The sequence below is a fragment of the Salvelinus alpinus genome, chromosome 28 (assembly GCF_045679555.1).
Source record: "Salvelinus alpinus chromosome 28, SLU_Salpinus.1, whole genome shotgun sequence".
Classification (NCBI taxonomy): Eukaryota; Metazoa; Chordata; class Actinopteri; order Salmoniformes; family Salmonidae; genus Salvelinus; species Salvelinus alpinus.
In genome coordinates this window covers 26,566,599-26,593,670 of record NC_092113.1, presented here as the reverse complement: position 1 = coordinate 26,593,670, position 27,072 = coordinate 26,566,599, and the positions used below count along the sequence as shown (strand labels likewise).

Sequence of the window (27,072 nt, the reverse complement as noted above, 5' to 3'; positions counted from 1 at the left end):
ACTACTCTGGACGGCTCTGACTTAGAATACGTGTACAACTACAAATACCTAGGTGTCTGGTTAGACTGTAAACTCTCCTTCCAGACTCACATTAAGCATCTCCAATCCAAAATTAAATCTAGAATTGGCTTCCTATATCGCAACAAAGCATCCTTCACTCATGCTGCCAAACATACCCTCGTAAAACTGACCATCCTACCGATCCTCGACTTCGGTGATGTCATCTATAAAATAGCCTCCAACACTCTACTCAACAAACTGGATGCAGTCTATCACAGTGCCATCCGTTTTGTCACCAAAGCCCCATACACTATACACCATTGCGACCTGTACGCTCTCGTTGGTTGGCTCTCGCTTCATACTCGTCGCCAAACCCACTGGCTATAGGTTATCTACAAGTCTCTGCTAGGTAAAGCCACGCCTTATCTCAGCTCACTGGTCACCATAGCAGCACCCACTCGTAGCACGCGCTCCAGCAGGTATATCTCACTGGTCACCCCCAAAGACAATTCCTCCTTTGGTCGTCTTTCCTTCCAGTTCTCTGCTGCCAATGACTGGAACGAACTGCAAAAATCTCTGAAGCTGGAAACTCTTATCTCCCTCACTAGCTTTAAGCACCAGCTGTCAGAGCAGCTCACAGATTACCGCACCTGTACATAGCCCATCTATAATTTAGCCCAAACAACTACCCCTTCCCCTACTGTATTTATTTATTTATTTATTTTGCTCCTTTGCACCCCATTATTTATATTTCTACTTTGCACATTCTTCCACTGCAAATCTACCATTCCAGTGTTTTACTTGCTATCCTTCCTTTACTTGCTATTTACCTCGCCACCATGGCCTTTTTTGCCTTTACCTCCCTTATCTCACCTCATTTGCTCACATTGTATATAGACTTATTTTTCTACTGTATTATTGACTGTATGTTTTGTTTATTCCATGTGTAACTCTGTGTTGTTGTATGTGTCGAATTGCTATGCTTTATCTTGGCCAGGTCGCAGTTGCAAATGAGAACTTGTTCTCAACTAGCCTACCTGGTTAAATAAAGGTGAAAACATACACTAAGTTGACTGTGCCTTTAAACAGCTTGGGAAATTCCAGAAAATTATGTCATGGCTTTAGAAGCTTCTGATAGGCTAATTGATATCATTTGAGTCAATCGTTGGTGTACCTGTGGATGTATTTCAAGGCCTACCTTCAAACTCAGTGCCTCTTTGCTTGACATCATGGGAAAATCAAAAGAAATCAGCCAAGACCTCAGAAAGAAAATTGCAGACCTCCACAAGTCTGGTTCATCCTTGGGAACAATTCCCAAACGCCTGAAGGTACCACGTTCATTGATACAGACAATAGTACGCAAGTATAAACACCATGGGACCACACAGCCGCTATACCACTCAGGAAGGAGAAGCGTTCTGTCTCCTAGAGATGAACGTACTTTGGTGCGAAAAATGCAAATCAATCCCAGAACAACAGCAAATGACCTTGTGAAGATGGTGGAGGAAACAGGTACAATAGTATCTATATCCACAGTAAAATGAGTCCTATATCGACATAACCTGAAAGGCCGCTCAGCAAGGAAGAAGCCACTGCTCCAAAACCGCCATAAAAAAGCCAGACTATGGTTTACAACTGCACATGGGGACAAAGATTGTACTTTTTGGAGAAATGTCCTTTGGTCTGATGAAACAAAAATAGAACTGTTTGGCCATAATGACCATAGTTATGTTTGGAGAAAAAAGGGGGGTGGCAGCATCATGATGTGGGGGTGTTTCGCTGCAGGAGGGACTGGTGCACTTCATAAAATAGATGGCATCATGAGGATGGAAAATTATGCGGATATATTGAAGCAACATCTCAAGACATCAGTCAGGAAGTTAAAGCATGGTCGCAAAGGGGTCTTCCAAATGGACAATGACCCCAAGCATACTTCCAAAGTTGTGGCAAAATGGCTTAAGGACAACAAAGTCAAGGTATTGGAGTGGCCATCACAAAGCCCTGACCTCAATCCTATAGAGAATTTGTGGGCAGAACTGAAAAAGTGTGTGCGAGCAAGGAGGCTACAAACCTGACTCAGTTACACCAGCTCTGTTGGGACGAATGGGCCAAAATTCACCCAACTTATTGTGGGAAGCTTGTGGAAGGCTACCCAAAACTTTTGACTAAAGTTAAACAATTTAAAGGCAATGCTACCAAATAACAAATTGAGTGTATGTAAACTTCTGACCCACTGGGAATGTGATGAAAGAAATAAAAGCTGAAAGAAATAATTCTTTCTACTATTATTCTGACATTTCACATTCTTAAATAAAGTGGTGATTCTAACTGACCTAAGACAGGGAATTTTTACTAGGATTAAATGTCAGGAATTGTGAAAATCTGAGTTTAAATATATTTGGCTAAGGTGTATGTAAACTTCCGACTTCAACTGTATGTATGTATGTATATTATTTTACTGCTCTAGGAATATAATTATTGTTTGGATAACCTTATTTACTATTATGTGTAGATTTTTACCTTACATTTTTTTCACTCTTTATGCGATGCGCAATGCAGAGAACACTGGAAGAATAATGATCATTTAATTACCACAGTGAATTATTGTAATGTTTGTTTATGTGCCAAGGGATGGGTTGCTAATTGGCGATTTGACACGAAAATTTTATTTCATTCATTCATTTTCATTCATTCATTCATATAATGAATCATTAGATTGTTCTCTACAATATTATAATCTTAATATACTTGTATTTGACAGTGTTGATAAAATAAGAACGTTAATTTGCTGTGACCATTGTACCTTTTCCATATTTGGCGTTGGCAGTTGGTATCATTTTGGGGTGTTTCCGTGGATTGGAACAATCACAATCAATGTGATACCCTAGTCATTTTCATCTCCAGATCCTTGGCTTTCATTGGCTATACTGCTGATCAATCTACATGAGAGGGGCTGTTTCTATGGTGATTTAAAGGGAAAGACACAATAAAAACATTGCAGAGGGAGGATATTGAACTTAGCTTTGTCAATAAATATATACTTAGTCCCTACTTTATTTAGTATTCCTTTAGAAAAAGAGTATGTTTTCACTCACGAACCTGCAGCCACTAGCTTGTCAGTTGACGTTTGAAGTTATCACCGTTCTGCCCCACAGAGTTCTATTGAGCAGTGACCACTTTTTGATCATGCCCATAATGACATTCCATTGACTTTAAACATGCTAAATTCTCAGAGTAAATTATTTGAAGCATATATGGTAGAGACATGGGGCTGAACTATTGTTTTTCTGACTCAATTCTCTACTAAATTGACATATTTGCAGAAACCTTGAATATATTAATAATTTAATGGGTGAACAATTACTCTGATGAAAACTGAATGATTCTGACCACTCCAAATCCCAACTCCCAACTTCAGTAGACAAGTTTTGATCCACGAGCATAAACTAGCTAGCTGTGAAGGGTTCATCAGAACAACTGACTGAACCAAATCCGTTCATCTCCTCTCGACTCTCAGCTGCGCGACATACATCATCAGTTTAAGCAAGGCTTGTCCGTATAGCCTCGCCCTAGTACATCACACAGTTTCTTAACCCAGAGGCGCAACATCGCAAAACTTCCGGGAACACTTGAGAAACAGACCAAACAGATCAGTCCGGAGTTTGGAGTTTGAGAAGTCCGTATCCATTGGCACCTATAGCTCTCTACTAGTGCCCATTATTTATGATCCTCCTGGATCAGCCTTTAGTATTTTTCTGTGTGTGTGTGTGTGTGTGTGTGTGTGTGTGTGTGTGTGTGTGTGTGTGTGTGTGTGTGTGTGTGTGTGTGTGTGTGTGTGTGTGTGTGTGTGTGTGTGTGTGTGTGTGTGTGTGTGTGTGTGTGTGTGTGTGTGTGTGTACACATGAGGGTGTATGTAGAGTATGTCAATGTTTAACTACTAATTCAGAGGTGAAAGGTTCAAACATCTCTACACAGTGCAAGGTCATGCAGGATATTCACTTAGATTGAGAGGCAGATTGTCACGGTATCTGATAAGATAATTTTTGATAACAAACTGTTGACAACTACAGACCAAATAACTAATTTGTATTTTACACATGCCAATCAGTTACAAACCTAGGTAGGCCTTAACCTAAATAAAAATGACAGTAATGTGAGAGACGTGATCCCTGGATATCCGGAGCATGGGGCTTAGTAGGGGAATTCAGACCTGCTGAGATACCGTAAGAGGCCGGAGGATGATCTGGCTTGGAGTGAACCCAGATTTCAACATCTTTACTTCTCCTATTTTACTGTGGACGACTACAGAGGCACCACTGACGTGCAGTAGCAAGGATTTGTGGTCACTGCAGAGCAAATGCTAAGGGTGAAGTGTGAAGGTCTTGTGAAACAGTAGGCCATCCTGCTCTTGCACAAGGAAACACTGGTCGGTGACAAAGCAACCATATATAAGTGTCAATTAGTTTACAGTAGTGTTCTACTGTAATTTGTATGTAGAGGTCAGAGATGCTTGGCAAGCCCCTATACCACCCAGAATACAATTACAAGTACAATTAAATGAAATGTATCACTTTCTCAAACAGTGATGTTACACATACAGTATTACAGTTCATAGGTCTGTGTGCAAACAAATAGAAACAACTGAACAATGAGATTGGTGTTGCAAGTGAACCTGACATTGGCAATATGCAGGCAGGCAGGGGCAGAAAAAACTGCCACCGCCTCACGTGATGGAAATCAACCACTATTGTGGCGTCAGACTCACAATGAGCCCACATGCAACGAGATATGGCATCTTTTCCTTCCTGAACAGATAGAGAACACGTTAAAAAGACTGCCTCTTATCAGTACTTATATTGTTATAGGTGAATGAATGTGTGCCTTAAATATACAAAACATTATATTTGATCTGTGAATTGAGTTTGTATAACACAAATCACATTTTATCAGACAAAGAAAAGCTTAGGGTCCTGAACACCTGTCTGTAACTCATTACTGAAAATATTGACCATATTTTTTATGTTAAATCCTTAATTATGTTGTTGAATTAGAAAGTTTAAGCATTTATCAAGTCATTGCTCTGTTCCTCAATGTACTCCTTGAAAACTTCCTAGATTACCAAGTACTGAAAGGGAAGGTCCAGTTTCATTTTTGACAGGATCTTCAAGTTCTTTAAATACAGTCTGAAATTGTTGATACCCTTGATCAAGATGAGCAATAATGACTGTATACAATAAATCATTCAAATACTGAGCTATATTGTATGTTCAAAATAATTGGGAAATTATATTTTTTATACTAGTACAATGAATACGATTTTGTTTAATAAATAATATTTTGGAGTCACTTTTATTGTAAATAAGAAAATATTTTGTTTCAATACACTTCTGCATTAATGTGGATGCTACCATGATTACAGATAATCCTGAATGAATCGTGAATATTGATGAGTGAGAAATTTACAGAGGTTCAAAGATCATACCCCCAAGACATGCTAACCTCTCACCATTACAAATAACAAGGAAGGTTAGCATGTCTTGGGGGTATGATCTTTGAACCTCTGTAAATTTCTCACTCATCAATATTCACGATTCATTCAGGATTATCTGTAATCATGGTAGCATCCACATTAAATGTAGAAGTGTTTAAAAACACATTATATTAATATTTATAATAAAAGTGACTCCAAGATATCACAATACATCATTTATCATTAATTTCTATTGGGCACAAAATAATCTGAAACACAACCAAAACGACCTACAAATGCATCCAACAAGTTTGTAGAGTCACAAGCTTGATGTAGTCATTGCGTGCTAGGAATACGGCACCAAATACTAAATTTGAACTACTTTATTTGTAAGAATCTTTAGGGGTGTCTATAATTTTGACCCCTATCTTTTTGAGAAAAAATGCATTACTCGTTATACAAAATATATTTCTCTGAGCAATTGTATTAGTATACAATAATAGAATTTTGCCATTGTTTGAGCATACTATATAGCTTAGTATTTTAATTATTTATTTTATACACTCATTTTTGATTATCTTTATCAAGGGTGTCAATAATTTCAGGAACCCACTGTATAACAGAAGCAAAATATCTAATAAATGTCTTATTGTCACAGTCTTATCGTCACAGTCTTCTTGTCAGAGTCTTTTTGTCACTTTGCTTTGCAGTCAGGAAAAAAACAAGTGTTGAAGATTAGGAGGTTTCTATTTTTAGCAATTGGCAATGATCAACAGGTTTATAACTATTTTCCATCATTGTTGCCTACTGTTCCAGATGAGTTGTGGATAGTTACGCAATAAGAGCCTTTCATTGTCACCTACACAATGTCTGACGCTCATCCACGTACAGGTGAGCTGGCACAGACAGGCTACCCAACAGGAAATGGGGTGTGTTGACACATTGTTTGAATGGATGAACACTCGACCCACATCAACCAAAATGTGACAAACCTCACGTTTGTTTTAACCTTTCAAATTATTTATATGATTAGGTGTAGCCACAACCATGTATTTACTTAAGTGATAATGCTAGAGGAGCCGGTGTTTAGGGCAAACCGTGCCAATATATCCTCCAAACACCTGCTTCGAGGGCATTATCATTTTATACAAAATAATATTTTTTTCTTAACTGACTTGCCTACTTAAATAAAGGAGAAATGAATATGAAAATAAAATGTAAAATATTCAAATAATGATTGACATATTTTTATTAAAAACACTATTTTGATGAATTTTTGATGAATTTATTCCACAAGATATAGTCCCGACACAAATCTAGGGTTGCTACACAAGTCGACTGGTCTTTCGTTCTATCGGTTCGGTTGGTAGAGATGTGACCCAGTTGTTCAGTCTTTTTGTTCTGTATCTATGGACGCGACCCAGTCATTCGTTCTAAATGTTCCATTGTCATACTGACTGGCAACATTCTTATCCCTTGCTTGCTAGCTAGCCAACTACGGCTAACTTACAGTCACGTCAAAAAATGCAGCCAGAATAACAGCAAAGTAGCTGCATTTGCGTTTATTTAACATGTTTTCTAGTGACATTTATTTGGATACATCCGTAAAAATTAGCTAATAGGCATAGAAAATGTGCTTACTCATCAGGACAATGTTGTTCAGAGGAGCTAGCCAACAACACAGCTAACACTATCACTTCAAACTGAAGCTGGAAAGACTGCAAACTAGCTGCATCTTTTTTCAATTGACATTTCTTTGTATATATCCATAAAAATTATGCCAGCTGATTCATGATATCTACTGGCTGAGAAACGATGCCTACCTGTCTCACCCGGTCTCCCAACATGTTCATTACTTTGGGACAGCTGGAGATAGAATTTGAATATTGTAACAATGTTGCAAATGTCGGAGAGACATAACAAGGTTAATACAAATCTCCACTGTTGAAAACAAAATGTTAGTCTAAAAGAAATGTGAGATAATGTCTAGATGCTTTTTATAGTGGAGATCAAGTTTATAAAGTGTCTGGCTGGGCTGATGAGACAGTGGATTGCGCAGCCACCAGAGCCGTGGTATATTGGCCATATATCACAAACCCCCGAGGTGCCTTATTGCTATTATAAACTGTTTACCAATGTAATTAGAGCAGTAAAAATAACTGTTTTGTCATACCCGTGGTATATGATCTGATATACCACAGCTGTCAGCCAATCAGCATTCAGGGCTAGAACAACCCAGTTTATACATTTCAACATTATATGGCAGCCATGTTAGCTCCCCATATAGTATTTTTTTTTTAATACTTTCAAACTGAATGTCTAGAATTAGCATTATGATGCATTTACATGACACTACAACATTCTATGTCAGCCATATTAGCTCCCCATTAACATTATATGGGCAATATTTAAACTCCCTAGTGGCGCAGCGGTGTAAGGCACTGCATCAATCAATCAATCAATCAAATGTATTTAAAAAGCCTTTTTTACATCAGCCGATGTCACAAAGTGCTATACAGAAACCAAGTCTAAAAACCCAAACAACAAGCAATGCAGATGTAGAAGCGCGGTGGTTAGGACGCTCATCCAGATCAGTGCTAGAGGCGTCACTACAGACCCTGGTTCGATTCCAGGCTGTATCACAACCGGACGTGATTGGGAGTCCCATAGGGCGGCGAAGAATTGGCCCAGCGTCATCCGGGTTAGGGTTTGGCCGGGGTAGGCCGTCATTGTAAATAAGAATTAGTTCTTAACTGACATTAAAAAAAAAAAATGATCCGAAACATACAATATACTTGCAGTGAAGCCGCTCCACAACTACACCACACCAGTCATCCAACAGACCCCCATTCAGAGCGACACACAGAAGCATCCAGAGTTAACTGACTTGCCTAGTTAAATAAAGTTTAAATTAAATTAAATTAAACAATGCTATGTCACTGAATGTATAGAATTAGAACAATATTAAACATTCTCATAGTTGGCTTAACTCTCTAAATAGACTGAGTTTAAAAACCATTAAGAACACCTTCCTAATATTGAGTCCTCCTTTTGCCCTCAGAACAGCCTCAATTCGTCAGGGCATGCACTCTACAAGGTGTTAAAAGCGTTCCACAGGGATGCTGGCCCATGTTGACATTTGTGTCAAGTTGGCTGGATGTCCTTTGGATGGTGGATCATTCTTAATACACACAGGAAAATGTTGAACGTGAAAAATCCAGCAGTGTTGCAGTTCTTGACACCAACCGGTGCGCCTATCACCTACTGTCTCAAGGCTCATGGAAAGAGCAGGTGTTCTTAATGTTTTTTACACTCAGTGTATATGTCTCTGGGTGTAGCTAATGATGATATATGTAAAAATGTATCATAGCTAAAAAAACTGTACATTTGTATCAGTAAATACAGTATGTCATGTATTGGGCAAATAACTGGGGATATCTTCAAAAAAACATTGCACAACCACTGACAAATTGACAATTTCTTCTGCCCCTACCAAAGTATGTACAACTTTGCATATAATGATTACATGTACCAATATGAAAAACAATGCAGTAGTGTCTAATGTTCTAGTGGAGGATGCCCAGGGAAGTCAGCTCAGTGAGGTTTGTTTACATTATCACCCTGTTGTCAACGTCATCAGTTGTTGCCATGTTCGATGAGCGCTGGGCCACAGGAAGGAAGCGGAAGAGGCAGAGCGTGTTGGGGGAAACACAAGCTCCAACGACTCAGGAGGACGTGTGTTTATACGCAGAGCAAACTGCTGTGACCTACATGACTGAACTGAACCTCTTTACACCAAGCCAGACCGCATGTGACATCTCAGCCTTAGCAGGCCTGAGAGTGACGGTGTGTCCACGCCATCAACACCCAGGGACAGGAACTAGTACTAAAGCTCATGGGTTAGTGTCATAACAACCGTCATCAAGGAGATCAAACTCGGAAATTATGTTGTGTTGGTCGGGATAGCAATAAGCCAATAACACTATTATAGTGAAACATCCACTTTCTGAAGATCAGTCACACTTCTATGTTTATTAATGAAAAATGACAAGGACATAATGTTCTCAGATGGATAGATAATGAAAGTGAATTGATCATTTATTCAGTGAAGAACATTTGATGGAGGTATTATGAGACATGCAGCTGCCTGGCCTGCATGCATGACTACCAGATACTACTGTGTACGTACCTTGACTAGACAAATGTGTCTGTTCTGATGACTCAAGCTCTCACAAGTCATTAAACATTTCTCGGATGTGTTTGGTTTCTGGAATTTTCAGAACCCCACTTGGCTTCGAGAAAGTAAGCCACAGTATAAGAAAGATCCTCCTTTTTTATTCTCTCAGGGCCACTCAGGGCTGGCTGGCTATTGGGAAGTTCCAGGTTAATGACTAAACCCAGGACACACATTGGAAAAGCCTGTAGGGCAGGGTTGACTCCCTTTCCGATAAGTACTGATAATGGAGTCACAGGTTCAACAGAAGAGGCTAAGCAAAGAACCAATAGCTAGGTTATCCCTTTCATCCCATTTTGTCACAGTAAGTATGTATAATGAAGATTATGCCTACATTGACCAATGAAGTGATCTAGTAAAAGGCAAATAAATACTAATCAACATTCAGCAACATTTGTTCACAGCAAACACAGACCATGAATATATGCAAAAACTATAAAACTTTATTCTGCGGCTTTATTTATTGACTATTAGGTGGTCAATCATAGGATCAGAACGATACACTATCGCATAAACTGTGCTTATTTTATCATAATCATCATCATTCTCAACAGCATCATCAGTACCACTATAAACCCCACTCTCTGAGGGTGTCTCAGGGGGAGTTTTGATATGCAAAAAAACATGTCCAGTTCACATGCACGTAAACTTTTTTCAGAGTACAGTTTCTTCTGAATAGAGCAGCTCTGCCTTTAAGACCACTTCCTGTCTCTGGCCACACCTTGGTAGTACTTTTCCCAATGCCGATCGGTTCAGCCTGTTCCATCCTGTTCCTTGACGTCAGCAGAGCCGTGTGGTTTGGGAGTGCTGCTATTACTCACTGCTTAGTTGTATTCCTGTGATATGGCATATGGTGAATGGTAGTGGTACAGTGTGGCAATGTTACTGCTGTCATGATAATGCGTATAATGTTACTTTACATGCGTACGTAGTACCATTTGTTTTCTAAGTAAGGGTACTCTGGACCTAATACAATATTGAAGCAGGGATGACCATTACATTTATTTCTGTGAATACTTTAAAAGTATTCCCCTCAGGAGGCTGAAAAGATTTGTCATGGGCCCTTAGATCCTCAAAAAGTTTTACAGCTGCACCATTGAGAGCATCTTGACTGGCTGCATCACCACTTGGTTTGGCAACTGCTTAGCATCCGACCGCAAGGCGCTACAGAGGGTAGTGTGTATGGCTCAGTACATCACTGGGGCCGAGCTCCCTGCCATTGAGGACCTCTATGCCCGGAGGTGTCAGAGGAAGGACCTAAAAAATTTCTAAAACTCCAGCCACCCAAGTCATAGGCAGTTTTCTCTGCTACCGCATGGCAAGCGGTACTGATGCACCAAGTCTGGAACCAACAGAACGCTAAACAGCTTCTACCCCCGAGCCATAAGACTGCTAAATAGTCAGTTAAATAGTTAACCAAATAGCTACCCAGAATATCTGCAGTGATTATTTTTTGCACAAACCTTTTTGTGACATCACATACACAGCTGCTACTGTTTATCTATCCTGTAGCCTAGTCACTTTATTCCTAGTTATATGTACAGAACATATCTACCTCAACTACCTAATACCCCGGTACTGGTACCCCGTGTATATAGCCAAGTTATCATTACTCACTGTGTAGTTATTATTACATGCTATTCCTTCTCTATTTTCTTTCTCTCTGCATTGTTGGGAAGGGCCCGCAAGTAAGCATTTCACGGTTAGTCTACCTACGCCTGTTGTTTACGAAGCACGTGACAAATAACATTTGATTTGAAAAGCCAATTTAATGCAATCTAATAATTGTAGATGTATCCTTGTACAAATAAAATTGCTTTGCCAATATGTATCCTAATGGAGAAAGGGAAAAATACACAAAAACTCATTGTTGACACAATGTTATCTGTTCAGAGGTCAGCCTGAGAATAAGATTCTGAACATGAGTCAGATCCATAACAGTGGTTTAAAAAAAGGATACATATATGGATACAGACAGATAATTATTGATGAGTAGTTACAGAAAACAGGAAAGTATGGGTTATACTGTGCACTAAGTGCCCAGGTATGTGAGTCATAAAGTTGTATGATGACACAAAGAAACTTCTCGACTTGTATGCTTATGTTGAAACCTGAGCTGTTTGTGTTCTGAAGAGCCCCCTTGTGGCAACTTCAAAACACTGGTCTTGCACAGTATGCAATATAGACACAGCCTACCAAGTTCATCACGGTGAAATAATACAGATAAAATGAGAACATTTCTTTGTCAATGAAAATGGAATCTATTTTGCCAGGTCAGCTTTACATGTCAATGGTCAAGTTCTTTAATTCTGCATTGCTAGAAAAGGACACAAGTAAGCGTTTCACTGTTAAAGCCAACTTACGCTTGATCTGAAATGTAATCAGAGGCTTCGTATCGCGGGTGTGACGCAATCGCGGAGTCTGCAGAGGCCAACTCAAACTCCATACCGCATTGCCGTGTGCCTCTCAAATTTCGTAACAATGCCGAGATCTCCATATAGCTCCGCATTGACATGATTGGTTGACAGTAGGTGAGGGCGGGAGGTCATGTATAAAACACTCAATTCCTTGACAACAGCTCTGCTCCACGAAGCGCAAAAAGTATTTTTGCTCTGACTTCTGTGGAGGCCGCACCGGCACCGCAGTAAATGATGTACGGCCACTGCAGACAGATTGGCTATGTACTGTCTTATATCTACATCTGTTCTTTACGAAGCATGAGACAAATACATGAGCAGTTTAAGTCAGAATTAGTTCACAAATGTCATGCAACAGGTCATACCGCTGTACGCTGGACACTTCATATGCTACGGATTCAGCTGCTTAATTAACGTCTGGGGTACAAAGGGTTCTCACCCTATCAAGTCTATTGGTACATCGTGGTTTTCATGGGAGAAGCAGCAGCTCAGAGATGTCTGATATGCACAGAAGATGTTACACTCAATCTGCTCCCTTTGTTTGACTGGCATGGCTGAGCCTAGCTTCAATTACCATTTTGAAGTGGGACATTTGCCACGTTCAAAACAACTGGGAACTCGGAAAAAACAGCTCTGAATGGGAAAAATAATTTGTAACGGTCATCCAAACCTGAATTAGCGACCTGAAGATCACTGACGTCATAATTTGACCTGTTATTTTTCCGAGTTCACAGTTGTCTTGAAACAAACTATTGCAATGCTCTTTCCATTAGAGACAGTTATGATCATTCAATCTCATACAAAATATTGATGGTGCGTTCAAGAAAAATACGAGGTCAAATCATGACGTCATGGATTTTCAGGTCCCCCCAAAAATCCTACATTACCACAGGCTTTGTTTATAATTCTGTATGAAAATAAAATCTTACATGACTCAGATCCAAAAAGTAGAACAAAAATCAGTAGATTTGTTTTTATTTAAAAAAAAAGGAATACAATGGATGTAAATAAAAATTTAAAAAATGGTTGGTGAGCATAAGTACAGAAGAACAGGAACATCTGGGCAAACACAAAGCTGCCCAGGTAGGTACTGTGAGTTCATCATTACTTGCAAATGCATAAAAAAGTCAGCAGAATGAAATCTGATCTAAATTAATTTTTTTAAGTATCAAGAGGGCATGTCCATGGGTAGGACATCATACATTCTAGAGAAAAGGTACAGCCATTTGATTCAGGATATATGTAGTTATTTTTGAGTCACTAAGGTAAACTGAATGCTAGTAGCTGAACTAATCTCATGAAAAACGTGTTTATTTACAAGTGCAGGACGTCTATGTGGAAAAAAGTGAACTAAAACTGACTGCCCTGGACATAACTGATCATCATTACAGTGTTTTAATCCCTGTGCTGGTGTTTGTAAGTTGGTTTGAGATCGCAGGCTCACTGTCCAGACAGGCAGAATGGGTTTTATCTTTCAGAGGCTGGGAAAATAAAAGGCTGATGGTATTTGTATTGCTAGCAAAGGGAGAGGAGGGTTAGCTGCTGCCTGTATCTCCATACAGTATGCTGAGCTGGCATTTTAATGCAACCTCCTGTGTTCAGATGCAATGCTCACCTGATGCATTTCACCCAGTTTGTTTCTTTAGTATGAAAAAGCCTCTGCATTGTTCATCCAAAGTGGGGACTTCTTTAGAAGTCACCATCCCTGAATGATACTGTATATCTAATGGGTTAAACAAATGTTGTGAAATCATTGGAGACTCCTTTATAGCAGACTTTAGCCAAAAGACAGATAAAAAATATGACATTTGTACATTTTTTTTTAAACGGGCTAAAATGTGAACGCAACACCTCAAACTATGCAAAAAAAAGAACAGCTCAATACATGCGTGCAGCACTTCCATTCAAAGCACATCATCAACTAGACACTCCTGTTTAAATGTAAAGTTTGAAATTAATACGTGGTGGGGGTCAGGGTCAAGAACCAGGAAACAATCTCGAATACATTTAAAATATAACTTATTATTAGCTTGTGATGTTTCCCACTAAGACAGCAGATAGAAATAATGCATCAGTAGAAAGCTCAGATAACACTTAACACTTGCGCGCACACACACAGTGTGCCTCCTGTAGCTTTAGCCAAAAGACCCTAAACAGGGAAGTGGTAGGGAGCTCTCCTATGGCCTGTAAATAACCCACTGAATCCACCCCTCATCCAGTGGAAGGAGAGGAGTGCAGTGTCTCCCTCGGATGGTGGCCACCACTTAGCCTCAGCTTACTCCTGGGTATATTACTGCCCCATCATCTCAAGTTCACCTGTTTTCTTTTCACTAACATCTCTGCAGCAACTCATTACGTTGGCACTGCAGGGTTGCCACTAACCAAGCACTGTAACTCCTCCAGAACAATTGTAAAGAACTGCAAAGGAAAGGACTACTTGGGAGAGAAAGGTGAATAGTCAATGGACATTTTTTTGCAAAGGCTGAAACGGAAGAACACATTTGCGTGTTATTTGGTAACTGTATAGAAGGTGCATGTGTCCCGGTAGGGTAGACTACTAGTAGACCATTCAGCTCACAGAACACAGGAACAAACACCTTCATTTACTGACGGTTAGAAAGAAACATTTGTTTACTCATTTGTTTTGAAAATCAACACCTGTATTTGGGATGTGATACCTGAAAATTGAGACCCTGAGCGTCCAAACTGACAGTTCATATGAGAGCTACGGTGGGTGACGAGGAAAAAGGGGCAGTCCCTTTCTCCCACACCCCTGCTCCGCATTTGTAAAGAAAACGAGTGAGTCTGAATCAATCGATTCTCTGAAGTCCAAACAATCCACTTGCCCAGCCAGCAGAGTAAAACCATAGGCAGAGGGCCGGCTGGCCAGCCTAATTCACCCTGCAAAAAAAACAGACAAGAGAAACGGAGGAGCAAGAGAGGGAGGAGGGTAGAGGAGATCAGTGGAAACAGGCCCGGTAACAGACATAAGCACCCAGGGCCAGGGCAGTGCAGAGGCAAACATTGGCCAGCAGGGGGTTCCAGGCCCCTAGAGCCTCAGGGCTATCGTCTCCTGCTGCCTGGTCCTGGTTCAGCCCCTGTTGTTTTTCTGGCTCGTGCAGTCGGTGGGGTTTCGTAGGAGCTTTGGGAGCTGGTTCTTTGCTTCCCGCCTGGCCATCAGGTTGATCACTGGATACAGTGGAAGACTGCGACTGGGCGATAGCACCTTCACCACTGCCCCTCCATCGCAGTTCAGTCTCTGGTGGGGCACTGCAATGGGAGAGATATTCCAGGGGGAGAAGGATGAAGAGTGACACTGAATATTGCGTGTATGAAGTCTAGACTGCTAAAAATCTAATTGAGCGGGCCTTATTTACCTACGAGTGTGGGAATCATTCTGCGCAACAACAACCTCAGGAAAAAATGAGATTGGTTCAACCGTGCCGTTGACAGATAGACCTGGAGGACGGGGGCGGGGCAGGGGAGGTGTGAACTCTGGAGGAACGTCCTCTTCGTTGGAGAGCTCTTTCCACGACTCCTTAAACATTTATGGATTGATGTGGGTATTATTTAAACATTAATAGGCTTTACAGAGAAGATATGAGCTTTCTCCATACATTATGAGGAGAGACATCTGTATCTAGATAGAGCTTCCCAAATAAAACACCCAATTGGCCTACTTTAAATTATTCATTAGAGGACAAGTATAAGAACATTGTGGCTAACCAGTTCCTGAAAATATATACAAAAGGCAAACACATTTTACAAACACCAGAGAACCAATTTGTATGTGCGTGTATGACCTACTATAGCACTTTGGTTCATGGCAGCAACTAAAAGATGGATTCAACTTACCTGCAATGATGCGTCTCCCATGATGCACCTGGCACCTTCAATAACAGCGAGGTAGGAAAATCTGAGTTGGTCGGGTGTTTGAATCAGGCCCATCCGATAGCGTCGCATCTCCAGCAGTACGTCACGAATGTGCACAGATGACGGGTCCTTGCGCATGGACATCTGCAAACAGATATTTCACAGCAAGTTTCATTGGGTAAGCTGACAATTACTTGACATGAAGTCATGATTCTTCATAAAGCCATTGGAAATGAGTGTCTGCACAACTCAATACCACATTTGCACAATTTCGGCTTGTGGGAGGAATAAAGTTTTACATTTCAAATTAGATTTCCAGTGCAGTACTGACCAGTAACAGGCAAGTGTCGACAAGACAGAAGGTTCCCGAGCGTCCGATGCCTGCGCTGCAGTGCACCACCACAGGCCCCTGGTCAGAGTTGAGGCACCCAGACTCCCGCACTTTGAACAGGAAGTTAAGGAAGGAGGCTGGAGATTCGGGCACCCCAAAGTCAGGCCAGGTGGTGTAGTGAAAATGTAGGATCTCTCTAGTTTCCCGAGTCTGTAGAAGGGGGACGAATTAACCAACTAAGCATAAAATAGAGCAGAGATTTCGATTACTGTATTGCCACCACCACCACTAGTATGAACATAAGTCAAGAAAAACTTTATAGGAATCTCAGACAAGCGTCAAAGAATCATGTTATAAATTACTTTGGAACATGATAGTCCTGAGTTCAGTTGCTTGTAGAAGGATATCAAAACACCCACCGAAGCTGCTTCAAAGCAGTGTGGAGGATTTCTAGGAATAGCCTGGATCTCTGCTGATAGTAATGATAATCAACAAGTACAGTCCTCTTATAATGAATGTGGGTATTTATACAACAGGTGGGTCTAATCCTGGATGCTTACTGGTTAAAACTGCGTTCCAGTCAGTGTCTATTCCACAAGTTACCACCGGCAAAGGTTATGACATTGAAATGCCTATTCACTGTTCAATCCACTGTCTCGTCAGCCCTGACAGGCAATTTATAAACTCGATCTAAACATTAACTCCCATTTCTTTGTACATGCATAAAAATGCAGATTCACGCAATCTCAAACTGAAGCTGGAAAGACTGCAAACTAGCTGCATTTTGTTTTGTTTGACTGGTTTTTCTATTGACATTTCTTTGTATATCCATAAAAATGCAGATTCATGATTTTGACTGGCTGAGAAAAGCTGCCTGTCTGTCATCTCAACTCCCGACACGTTCATTACTGAGGGACAGCTGGAGATCGAATTTCAATGTTTCAAATGTCAGACAGCCAGGTTTATACAAATCTTTGCTGTTGAAAACAAAATGCAAAGATTTGTATAAACCTGGCTGTGTCTGACATTTGAAACATTGAAATTATATCTCCAGCTGTCCCTCAGTAATGAACGTGTAGGGAGTTGAGATGACAGACAGGCAGCTTTTCTCAGCCAGTCAAAATCATGAATCTGCATTTTTATGGATATACAAAGAAATGTCAATAGAAAAACCAGTCAAACAAAACAAAACGCAGCTAGTTTGCAGTCTTTCCAGCTTCAGTTTGAGATTGCGTTAGCTGTGTAGTTGGCTAGCTCCTCTGAACAGTGTCCTAGTGAGAGCAAATTCTCTATGCCAGGTGAAATCACACATCATTAGCTCATTATGACATATCCAAATAAATGTCACTAGAAAACAGCTTAAGCAAATGTAGCTACTTTGCTGTTATTCTGACTGCACCGTTTGAAATGACTGTGTTAGCCGAAGTTGGCTAACTAGCAAGCAAGGAATAAGAACGCTGCCGGCCAGCATGGCAGCGGAACATTTAGAACGAACGACTGGTTCACGTCCATAGATATAGAACAAAAAGACTAAACGGCTGCGTCACATCTCTGGCAACCTAAACGATTTGTTTCAGGACTATATCTTGTGGAAGGATGAAATAGGATGAATAAATTCATCAAAATAAAATGTAATGAAAATGTCAATAATTATGTGAATATGGTGGTAACCCGTAGCCGGTGTTTGGAGGATATATTGGCACGGTTTGCCGGCCCGAGACAAACACCCGTGCCAATATATCCTCCAAACACCGGCTTCTCGGGAATGATCACTTAAATATAAACTACATGACCAAAAGTATGTGGACACCTGTGCTTCGAACATCTCATTTCAAAATCATGGGCAGTCATATAGAGTTGGTCCCCCCTTTGTGGCGACAGCAGCCTCCACTCTTCTGGGAAGGCTTTCCACTAGATGTTGGAACATTGCTGCGGGGACTTGCTTCCATTCAGCCACAAGAGCATTAGTGAGGTCGGGCACTGATGTTGGGCGATTAGGCCTGGCTCACAGTTGGCGTTCCAATTCATCCCAAAGGTGTTCGATGGGGTTGAGGTCCGATCAACAAACCATTTCTGTATGGACCTCGCTTTGTGCATGGTCATGCTGAAACAGGAAAGGGCCTTCCCCCAAACTGTTGCCACAAGGTTGGAAGCACAGAACCATCTAGAATGTCATTGTATGCTGTAGCTTTAAGATTTCCCTTCACTGGAACTAAGGGGCCTAGTCCAAACCATGAAAAACAGCCCCAGACCATTATTACTCCTCTACCAAACTTCAGTTAGCACTGGGCAGGTAGCATTCTCCTGGCATCCGCCAAACTCAGATTTGTCCGTCGGACTGCCAGATGGTGAGTGATTCATCACTACCGAGAACGTGTTTCCACTTCTCCAGAGTCCAATGGCAGCAAGATTTACACCACTCCAGCTGACATTGGCATTGCGCATGGTTATCTTATGCTTGTGTGCGACTGCTCGGCCATGGAAATCCATTTCATGAAGCTCCAGACGAACAGTTCTTGCGCTGACGTTGCTTCCAGAGGCAGTTTGGAACTCGGTAGTGAGTGTTTTAACTGAGAACAGACGATTTTACGCGCTTCAGCACTCAGCGGTCCCATTCTGTGAGCTTGTGTCCGAACACTTTGCGGCTGAGCAGTTGTTGCTCCTAAACGTTTACACCTCAAAATAACAGCACTTACAGTTGACAGGGCAGCTCTAGCAGGGCAGAAATTTGACAAACTGACTTGTTGGAAAGCTGGCATACTATGACGGTGCCATACTGCCAATGTTTGTCTACGGAGATTGCATGGCTGTGTGCTCGATTTTATACACCTGTCAGCAACAGGTGAGGATGAAATAGCTGAATCCACTACTGTTCACATACTTCTGTATATATAGTGTAGATCAGTAAATAGGGCACTGTACCAAGAAGTGTACATTTTATGCCTTAGTACCTAATTTAAGATTATAATAGGATGGTAAGAGGAGAACAGAAGATTACACAACGAAGGAAGAGGAATCTTACCGACAGATTTTCTAGCTCCAGCTGACGGACAGTGTAGTAGGATTTGATGTCTTCTGAAACAAGCGTTAGCTTGAAATTTGTGTCTTCAAAAACTGCCTCCCTCACCTCTCTAGGCGGCCAGTACTGGGCACACTTCACCTGAAAAATAGCCAGAAATTTCATAAGTGCATACATTTTACTGGGATGTTTACATTGAATAAGTACAATATTGATATTTTGGGTGAACAAGCCCGTTATACCGAAAACAGAGCAGTACTCTGCAACTGGAGGTCCATAGTGGTTAAAGGGAGCTCGTATAATTATTCTAATATATATACATATATATATATATTTTTTTTTAAATACTACTAATAATGGTAATACTCACAGATCCTTTCTCTATGACACGGTTCAGCATCACCACTCCCATGGTCCTCTGCTCCCATACCATCTCCCAGAAGTGACCACATGTGTTTGGAAGGGGCCCCTTTGGAGGAAGAGGTATTGTTAAGCATCTCGTCCATTTTTTTAAAACGTCTATCAGGCAGTTAAAAACACACCCACTGTAATGCATGTGACAGGCAGGCTACACTAGTCGTAGGCGCATGTCAGTTTAGAATCAAATTAAGTGTTACCAACTTTTGATATACAGTGCATTCGGAAAGTATTCAGACCCCTTGACTTGTTCCACATTGTTGAGTTACAGCCTCATTCTAAAATGTATATATTATTTATTCCCCTCAATCTACACACAATAACCCATAATGACAAAGCAAAAATGGGTTTTTATAAATGTTTGCAAATTTATTAAAAACATTTTTACAAAAATAAATAAAATCACCTGAAATATCACATAAATATTCAGACTCTTTACTCAGTACTTTGTTGAAGCCCCTTTGGCAGCGACTACAGCCTCGAGTCTTCTTGGGTATGACGCTACAAGCGTGGCACACCTGTATTTGGGGAGTTTCTCCCATTGTTTTTTTTTTTTTTTTAACCTTTATTTAACCAGGAAGGGCTCATTGAGATTTAAAATCTATTTTTCAAGAGCGTCCTGGCCAAGTTAGGCAGCACCAAGTCATTACAAAAATTACAGACAAACATGAAAAACTACAAGTAATCTAGTAAAACCATAGAATTCACAAGAGTATAACAAAAATCAAAAACAGCAAATTAAAAACAATGACAGGTCAGGGAATCAGTCTCAAGATCATTCATCAGTGATTTAAAAATACCAATCGGGACAAGTTCTTCCAGTTTAAAAGTATTTTGTAAGGCGTTCCAATACGACGGCGCAGAGTACATAAAAGCCCTTTTACCAAATTCAGTTCGGACATTTGGAACAGTTAGCAGGATAAAGTCCAGCGAACAAAGAGAGTACCCACCACATTTCTGAACAATAAAAATGGCCAAATAAAAAAGGTAGTAAACCCAAAATGTCTTTATAAATAAAAGTATACCAGTGCCTGAGCCTACGAGTGACTAGAAAAGGCCAGCCAACCCTGGTATACAAAGTGCAATGGTGCGTAAGGGTTTTGCAGTTTAAAATAAATCAATGCGCCATGGTAAAGGGTGTCAATTGATCTCAAACACTGAGCGGAAGCATTCATATATAAAATATCCCCATAGCCTAGTAAAGGCATAAATGTAGCTGATACTAGCCTCCTCCTGGCTTCAAAAGAAAAACAGGCCTTATTCCTAAAATAAAATCCCAATTTCAGCTTCAATTATTTTGTAAGTTGTTGAATATGCAATTTAAAATGCCTCCTTGCAGAGCCACTCAAGCTCTGTCAGGTCAGCTGGGAACTCTGGAGCTCTTTCAAAGTGAACATCGGGTTCTTGGTCACCTCCCTGACCAAGGCCCTTCTTCCCCAATTGCTCAATTTGCCCAGGCTGCCAGCTCTAGGAAGAGTCTTGGTGGTTTCAAACTTCTTACATTTAAGAATGATGGAGGCCACTGTGTTCTTGGGGACCTTCAATGCTGCAGACATTTTTTGGTACCCTTCCCCAGATCTGTGCCTCGACACAATCTTATCTCTGAGCCCCACGGACAATTCCTTCGACCTCATGGCTTGGTTTTTGCTCTGACATGCACTGTCAACTGTGGGACCTTATATAGACAGGTGTGTGCCTTTCCAAATAATGTCCAATCAATTGAATTTACCACAGGTGGACTCCAATCAAGTTGTAGAAACATTTCAAGGATGATCAATGGAAACCGGATGCACCTGAGCTCAATTTCAAGTCTCATCGCAAAGGGTCTGAATACTTATGTAAATAAGGCATCTGTTTATTTTTTTATACATTTGCAAAAATGTCTAAAAACCAGTTTTCACTTTGTCATTATGAGGTATTGGGTGTAGACTGATGAGGGAAACAAATATTTTATCCATTTTAGAATAGAGCTGTATCAAAATGTGGAAAAAGTCAGGGTTCTGAAAACTTAAAATGAAACCTCAGTGGGTGTGCATCTGTAAACCTCTTTGGGCTAGGTGGGACGCTAGCGTACCACCTGGCCAACATCCGGCGAAATTGCGGAGCGCGAAATTCAAAATTCGCATTATTAAACATTCATGAAAATACAAGTGTCTTAGATCGTTTAAAAGCTTAACTTCTTGTTAATCCAGCCGCTTTGTCAGATTTCAAAAAGGCTTTATGGCGAAAGCACACCGTGCATTTTAAATGGTGTCACCCCCCCCCCCAAAAAAAATCTGGATGGTTTCTCCTCAGGTTTTCGCCTACTATATCAGTTCTGTTATACTCACAGACATTATTTTTAACAGTTTTGGAAACTTTAGAGTGTTTTCTATCCAATACTATCAATTATATGCATATCCTAGCTTCTGGGCCTGAGTAACAGGCAGTTTACTTTGGGCACCTCATTCATCCAAACACTGTCCCCTATCCCTAAGAAGTTTTAAAAATAATCAATGTGATAATAATAATAAATGTAATAAAACATTTCTTCCAGGATAGGATGATTTTATTTATTTATTTATTTTTAATCGGAGATGCCCTTGCGCAACTGACATTCTGAACGTAGTAAAATTGCTGTAAACGCTTGACATTTTATTCCCAGTACTCCCTTCTTAGCCAGAGTACAAAAACCAGAGTACAAACCTGAGTAAGAATGTAGCTTCTCCGTGCCTCTTCTACAGAAATTAGGCTTGCGTTAATGTAGTCGTTCGTACCCAGTTGCAGGCTGATTCTGCTGTGGTCAACTGCAGAGAATGAAAGAAGGCTGATGAAAAGAAAACACTCAACTTTGCAATATCCCAAGGGACTTAGGATTTCATCTCTAAACACAATAACTTTGGTGCAGCTGTACAGTGCATCCAACAGGTCAATCTGACAAACGCAGCAATGTTTATTTCTTCTTCTATTCTAATCCACTCAACTAAACAGGAAATACTATCTAGGCCATTTCTCCTCATCTAAAACAAGAGAGCTGGAATGGTACTAAAGTAAATACTTCAAGTATTTTGAATGTCTGATGTTCACTTTACATCAAATCAGGAAACAAGAACATATTGACACACTGGTTGACATGTGACCAATCTGTCCCATAGGGTTTAGGTTCACTTTTTGCATCTTTGTGTAAAGAGGAAACCACAACAGCTTTGCTGTGTCTAGTTAACATGACGGAAGACTAAAAAAAGACATGACAACTGTAAAAGCTTGAACTGTTTAACTACTTGTGAGGCATCGGACCTTGAAAGATCCATCCGTTGCCATACATGAGATGTTTTAGACTACAGCTTAACACGGGTTCAGTCACAGTATGTAGCACCCAAATACAAGAAAGGCTATCCTGCATAGTGCGTCAACTATAGTCAATGTTTGAGCCTGTTATTGTAAATTTGTCATGCTTCTGTATACCTAGACCGAGGAATTGCAGGAGCTCAGTCTGACTAAATCCCCTTTTGTAGGCCCATGGATCAATTTCCCTCCCCCCCAAAATTGGGGGAACCCAGTCAGGGTCTCAACTTATTGTTGAGAGTTAGAATAGTAGAAAAAACGAAGGGATGTTTTGAAATTTGGTTGTGCCTCAGAAGCTAGCATTATTTACATATTTTTTTTATTGGTAAATTAGTCTAGCGGCCAGCTATCTAAACTTGTAGTAATCATGGTCGAATTACCAACCGTGGGGTCCCTATAGATTTTGTGTCACTCACAGACATAATCATACCTTTATTTTCACCACATTTAGTTGTGTTACAAAGTGGGATTAAAATGTTTTTTTTTTGTCATCGATCTACACAAAATACTCTGTCAAAGTGGAAGAAAGATTCTAACATTTGTTTAAAATAAAACACTAATATATTTTGATTACATAAGTATTCAACCCCATGAGTCAATACACCTTTGGCAGCGATTACAGCTGAGTCTTTCTGGGTAAGTCAGAGCTTTGCACACCTGGAGTATACAATATTTTCTGAATTATTTTTTAAATTCTTCAGACTCTGTCATGGTGGTTGTTGATTATTGCTAGACAGACATTTAAGTCTTGTCCTAGTTTTGACTTATATTGGCTTGAAAATCTAACTAGGCCACATTCAATGTCGTCTTGGTAAGCAACTATAGTGTACACTGAGTATACAATACATTAAGAACACCTGCTCTTTCCATGACAGACAGATCAGGTGAAAGCCATGATCCCTTATTGATGTATTTTTGTTAAATCCACTTCAATCAGTGTGGATGATGGGGAGGAGACAGGTTAAAGGATTTTTAAGCCTTGAAACATGGATTGTGGGTCTCAGAGGGTGAATGAGCAAGACAAAAAATGTAAGTACCTTCGAATTGGGTATGGTAGAATGTGCCAGGCATACCAGTTTGTGTCAAGAACTGCACCTCTGTGTTTTTTAAAACGCTCAACCATTTCCTGTGTGTATCAAAAATGGTCCACCAGGACATCCAGCCAACTTGCCAATTGTGGGAAGCATTGGAGTCAACATCCCTGTGGAATGCTTTTGACACCTTGTAGTCCATGCCACGACGAATTAAGGCTGTTCTGAGGGCAAAGAGGAGTGGGGGTGCTATTCAATATTAGGAAGGTGTTCCTAATGTTTGGTATACTCAAAGTATAGTTGGCCTTGTTTTAGGTTATTGTCCTGCTAAAAAGGTGAATGTCTTCCAGTGTCTGTCGGAAAGCAGACAACCAGGTTTTCCTCTAGGATTTTGCCTAACCCAGTCCTTGCTGAAGACAAGCATACACAAATTGATGCAGCCACCCCCATTCTTGAAGATATGAAGAGGTACATGGTGATGTGATGGATTTGCCCCCATCATAATGTTTTGTGTTAAGGATAAAGTAATTTTTTGGCAGTATTACTTTAGTGCCTTATTGCAAACAGGATGCATGATTTGGAATATTTTTATTCTGTAGTCTTCCTTTTCACTGTCAATGAGGTTAGTATTGTGGAGCAATTACAATGTTGATCCATCCTCAGATTTCTCCTATGACAGCCAATAAACTAAACTTTTAAAAAATCACCATTGGCCTGGTAACTGAGTTAGGAAGGACTTCCATCTTTGTAGTGACTGGGTGTATTGATACATCATCCAAAGTGCAATTTATAACTTCACCATGCTCAAATGGATATTACATTTCTTCTTTTTACCCATCTACCAATAGATGCCCTTCTTTGGAGGCATTGGAAAAGCTCCCTGGAATTTGTGGCTGAATCTGTTTTAGAAATTCACTGCTCAACTGAGGGACCTTACAGATAATTGTGTGTGGGATACAGAGGTGAGGTAGTCATTCAAAAATCATGTTAAACACTTATTGCACACAGTGAGTCCATGCAACTTATTAAGCACATTTGTACTCTACTTATTTAGGCTTGCCATAACAAAGGGATGAATACTTGTTGACATTTCAACTTTTCATTTTTAACATAATTCCACTTGGACATGGGGTATTGTGTATGTAAGCCAGTGACAAATGTAATCAATTTAAAATTCAAGTAGTAAACCAAAAAGGGGTGTCAATACTTTCAGAAAGCATTTCTCTCCAGCCTATGGCAAATGTATAGAATTGCAGAAAATAAGCTGTAAAATTGCTAAATTGTCTCTTTTTGTGGACCTCACCCCATCCAAGTTGCCCATCCCTGAACTAGATGGCATCAAATTCACAAAACTTACATGGGCTGACATCTCTGTAGCGATTCCGAGTTTTGTTTTCAGGTAATTTAGCAAGTTTGCAGGGCAGCTCACTTGATTGCTGACGGATTTCCTGTGAGCAAAACAATACATTTACTTACATTTCTTACCTTGAGTTTTATTTTTTTTGGGAGGCAAATGGTTGTTCCTATCGTTGCTTGCTCACTGGTATTCTCCCAATGGTGCTCAGTCTATTACAACCAGTTTCAACCCTAACGGAGTCTTAAGGAGAATGTACTATGGTGCAGACTTGTGTTGTGCTGATCCATTGTTTCTGGAGGTGCACATACAATGTTCTAAAGCTAGGGTCGTTCTTTACAACACAATAACAGGATACTTGGGATATCTACTGTAAATATGCAGTCAAGGCTATTTTCCTAAACCACATTTGTCCGCAGTTAAACAAATTATGCTGACACTAAATAATTGTCCCCATCACCTCAAACTCAGATATGACACATCTGGTCACAGCCACCTTTAGGCCTTGTCTGTAATCCAGAGTAGTCTAACAGTGTGTGTTATATATATCGTTAATAAATGTGAATGCAATTGTGGTTTGCCCCTTTTTCTAGTAACATGCATAATCATGTCTGAATTGTGGCATGGAACAAGTAGGGTGGAATCTGTCCGCATTTAGCTATCAATGACACTGTCAATGTGACAACACTAATCTGCTACAATGCATCTACCACGTGCAGGTAAACGTTACAAAATGTAACAACCGTCGCTATAGCCTACTCGATGTTACAAATGTATCATTCGAAACTGAGGTTTTCTAGAGACTTCACACATCCGACAGCACCGTGGAAGTTGGTACGTTAACTAAAACAAAATCGGAACAGGGTAGCCTAGCTAACGTTAGCTATATCAAAATTGGTACCCAGTAAACCAGAATTAATACTTTATAACAACGAGACACGTGTAATAAGTCGTTGTAGGCGCAATGTTCAAATCTAGCCTACTCAAACAGAACTTGCAACTTCAAATCCACCTTGATTTTCCTAGACGAACCTAACATTACCTGGTAAATGGCGTTCCAACTCCCGGGTTCATCGATTCCCCGAAACTCAGCTTCCATTGCCGTGTTACAGCCGCCTCTTTTCCCGACGACCAGTCGATATCTATTTCTAAAGGTTTAGCAAATTTAAGACGTTGTCCAACAAAGTCGACAACTCTTTCTATACTGTTCTTTATTTTAAGTAGCTAGCTAGCTACATAGATTACTGTCGTCTCTCTCGGCCTGGTTTTACCGGAAACACGCTGTGACAACCCCAGTTACGCTCCTCCTTGTCGAGACTGTCCTTGAGGGAATTCGATTATCTGGACCGGGTTACCATGGAGGAGTTTGCACCGGGTGAAAGGTGATTACATTCGTTTTAGAATCCGGGCGTGAACCAGGTGCCCCGTTCAAAGCCCAGGGTAAAATCGTCTCAAAACAAAAGTGAGGTAGTTTATGCTAGATTAAGCACATGTAGCAATCAGTAAGATTGTGTTTTCACACGCAAAAGTGATTGACTTTGATAACGTTATATCTGCCTTCCCAATGAAAACTAGTTTGAAAATTCACCCATATACATACAA

General features: G+C 40.3%; 1 protein-coding gene across 2 annotated transcripts; it reads right to left on the bottom strand.

Moving 5' to 3' along the window:
• Positions 1-13,080: 13,080 nt before the first annotated feature.
• Positions 13,081-26,778, bottom strand: LOC139557544 (tyrosine-protein phosphatase non-receptor type 1-like). Of its 2 annotated transcripts, XM_071372513.1 has the most exons (9): positions 26,513-26,778; positions 25,474-25,564; positions 22,447-22,547; positions 19,715-19,813; positions 19,348-19,485; positions 16,326-16,535; positions 15,977-16,138; positions 15,499-15,659; positions 13,081-15,391 (listed from the first exon to the last, which is right to left on the bottom strand). In XM_071372513.1, exons 1-9 carry the CDS (start codon positions 26,567-26,569, stop codon positions 15,082-15,084), a joined length of 1,329 nt encoding a protein of 442 aa, XP_071228614.1. In that variant the 5' UTR covers positions 26,570-26,778; the 3' UTR covers positions 13,081-15,081. The 2 variants fall into 2 exon arrangements, with proteins under 2 accessions (XP_071228614.1, XP_071228615.1); XM_071372514.1 differs by lacking the exon at positions 22,447-22,547 and having other exon boundaries at positions 26,513-26,744.
• Between the last annotated feature and the right edge of the window lie 294 nt (positions 26,779-27,072).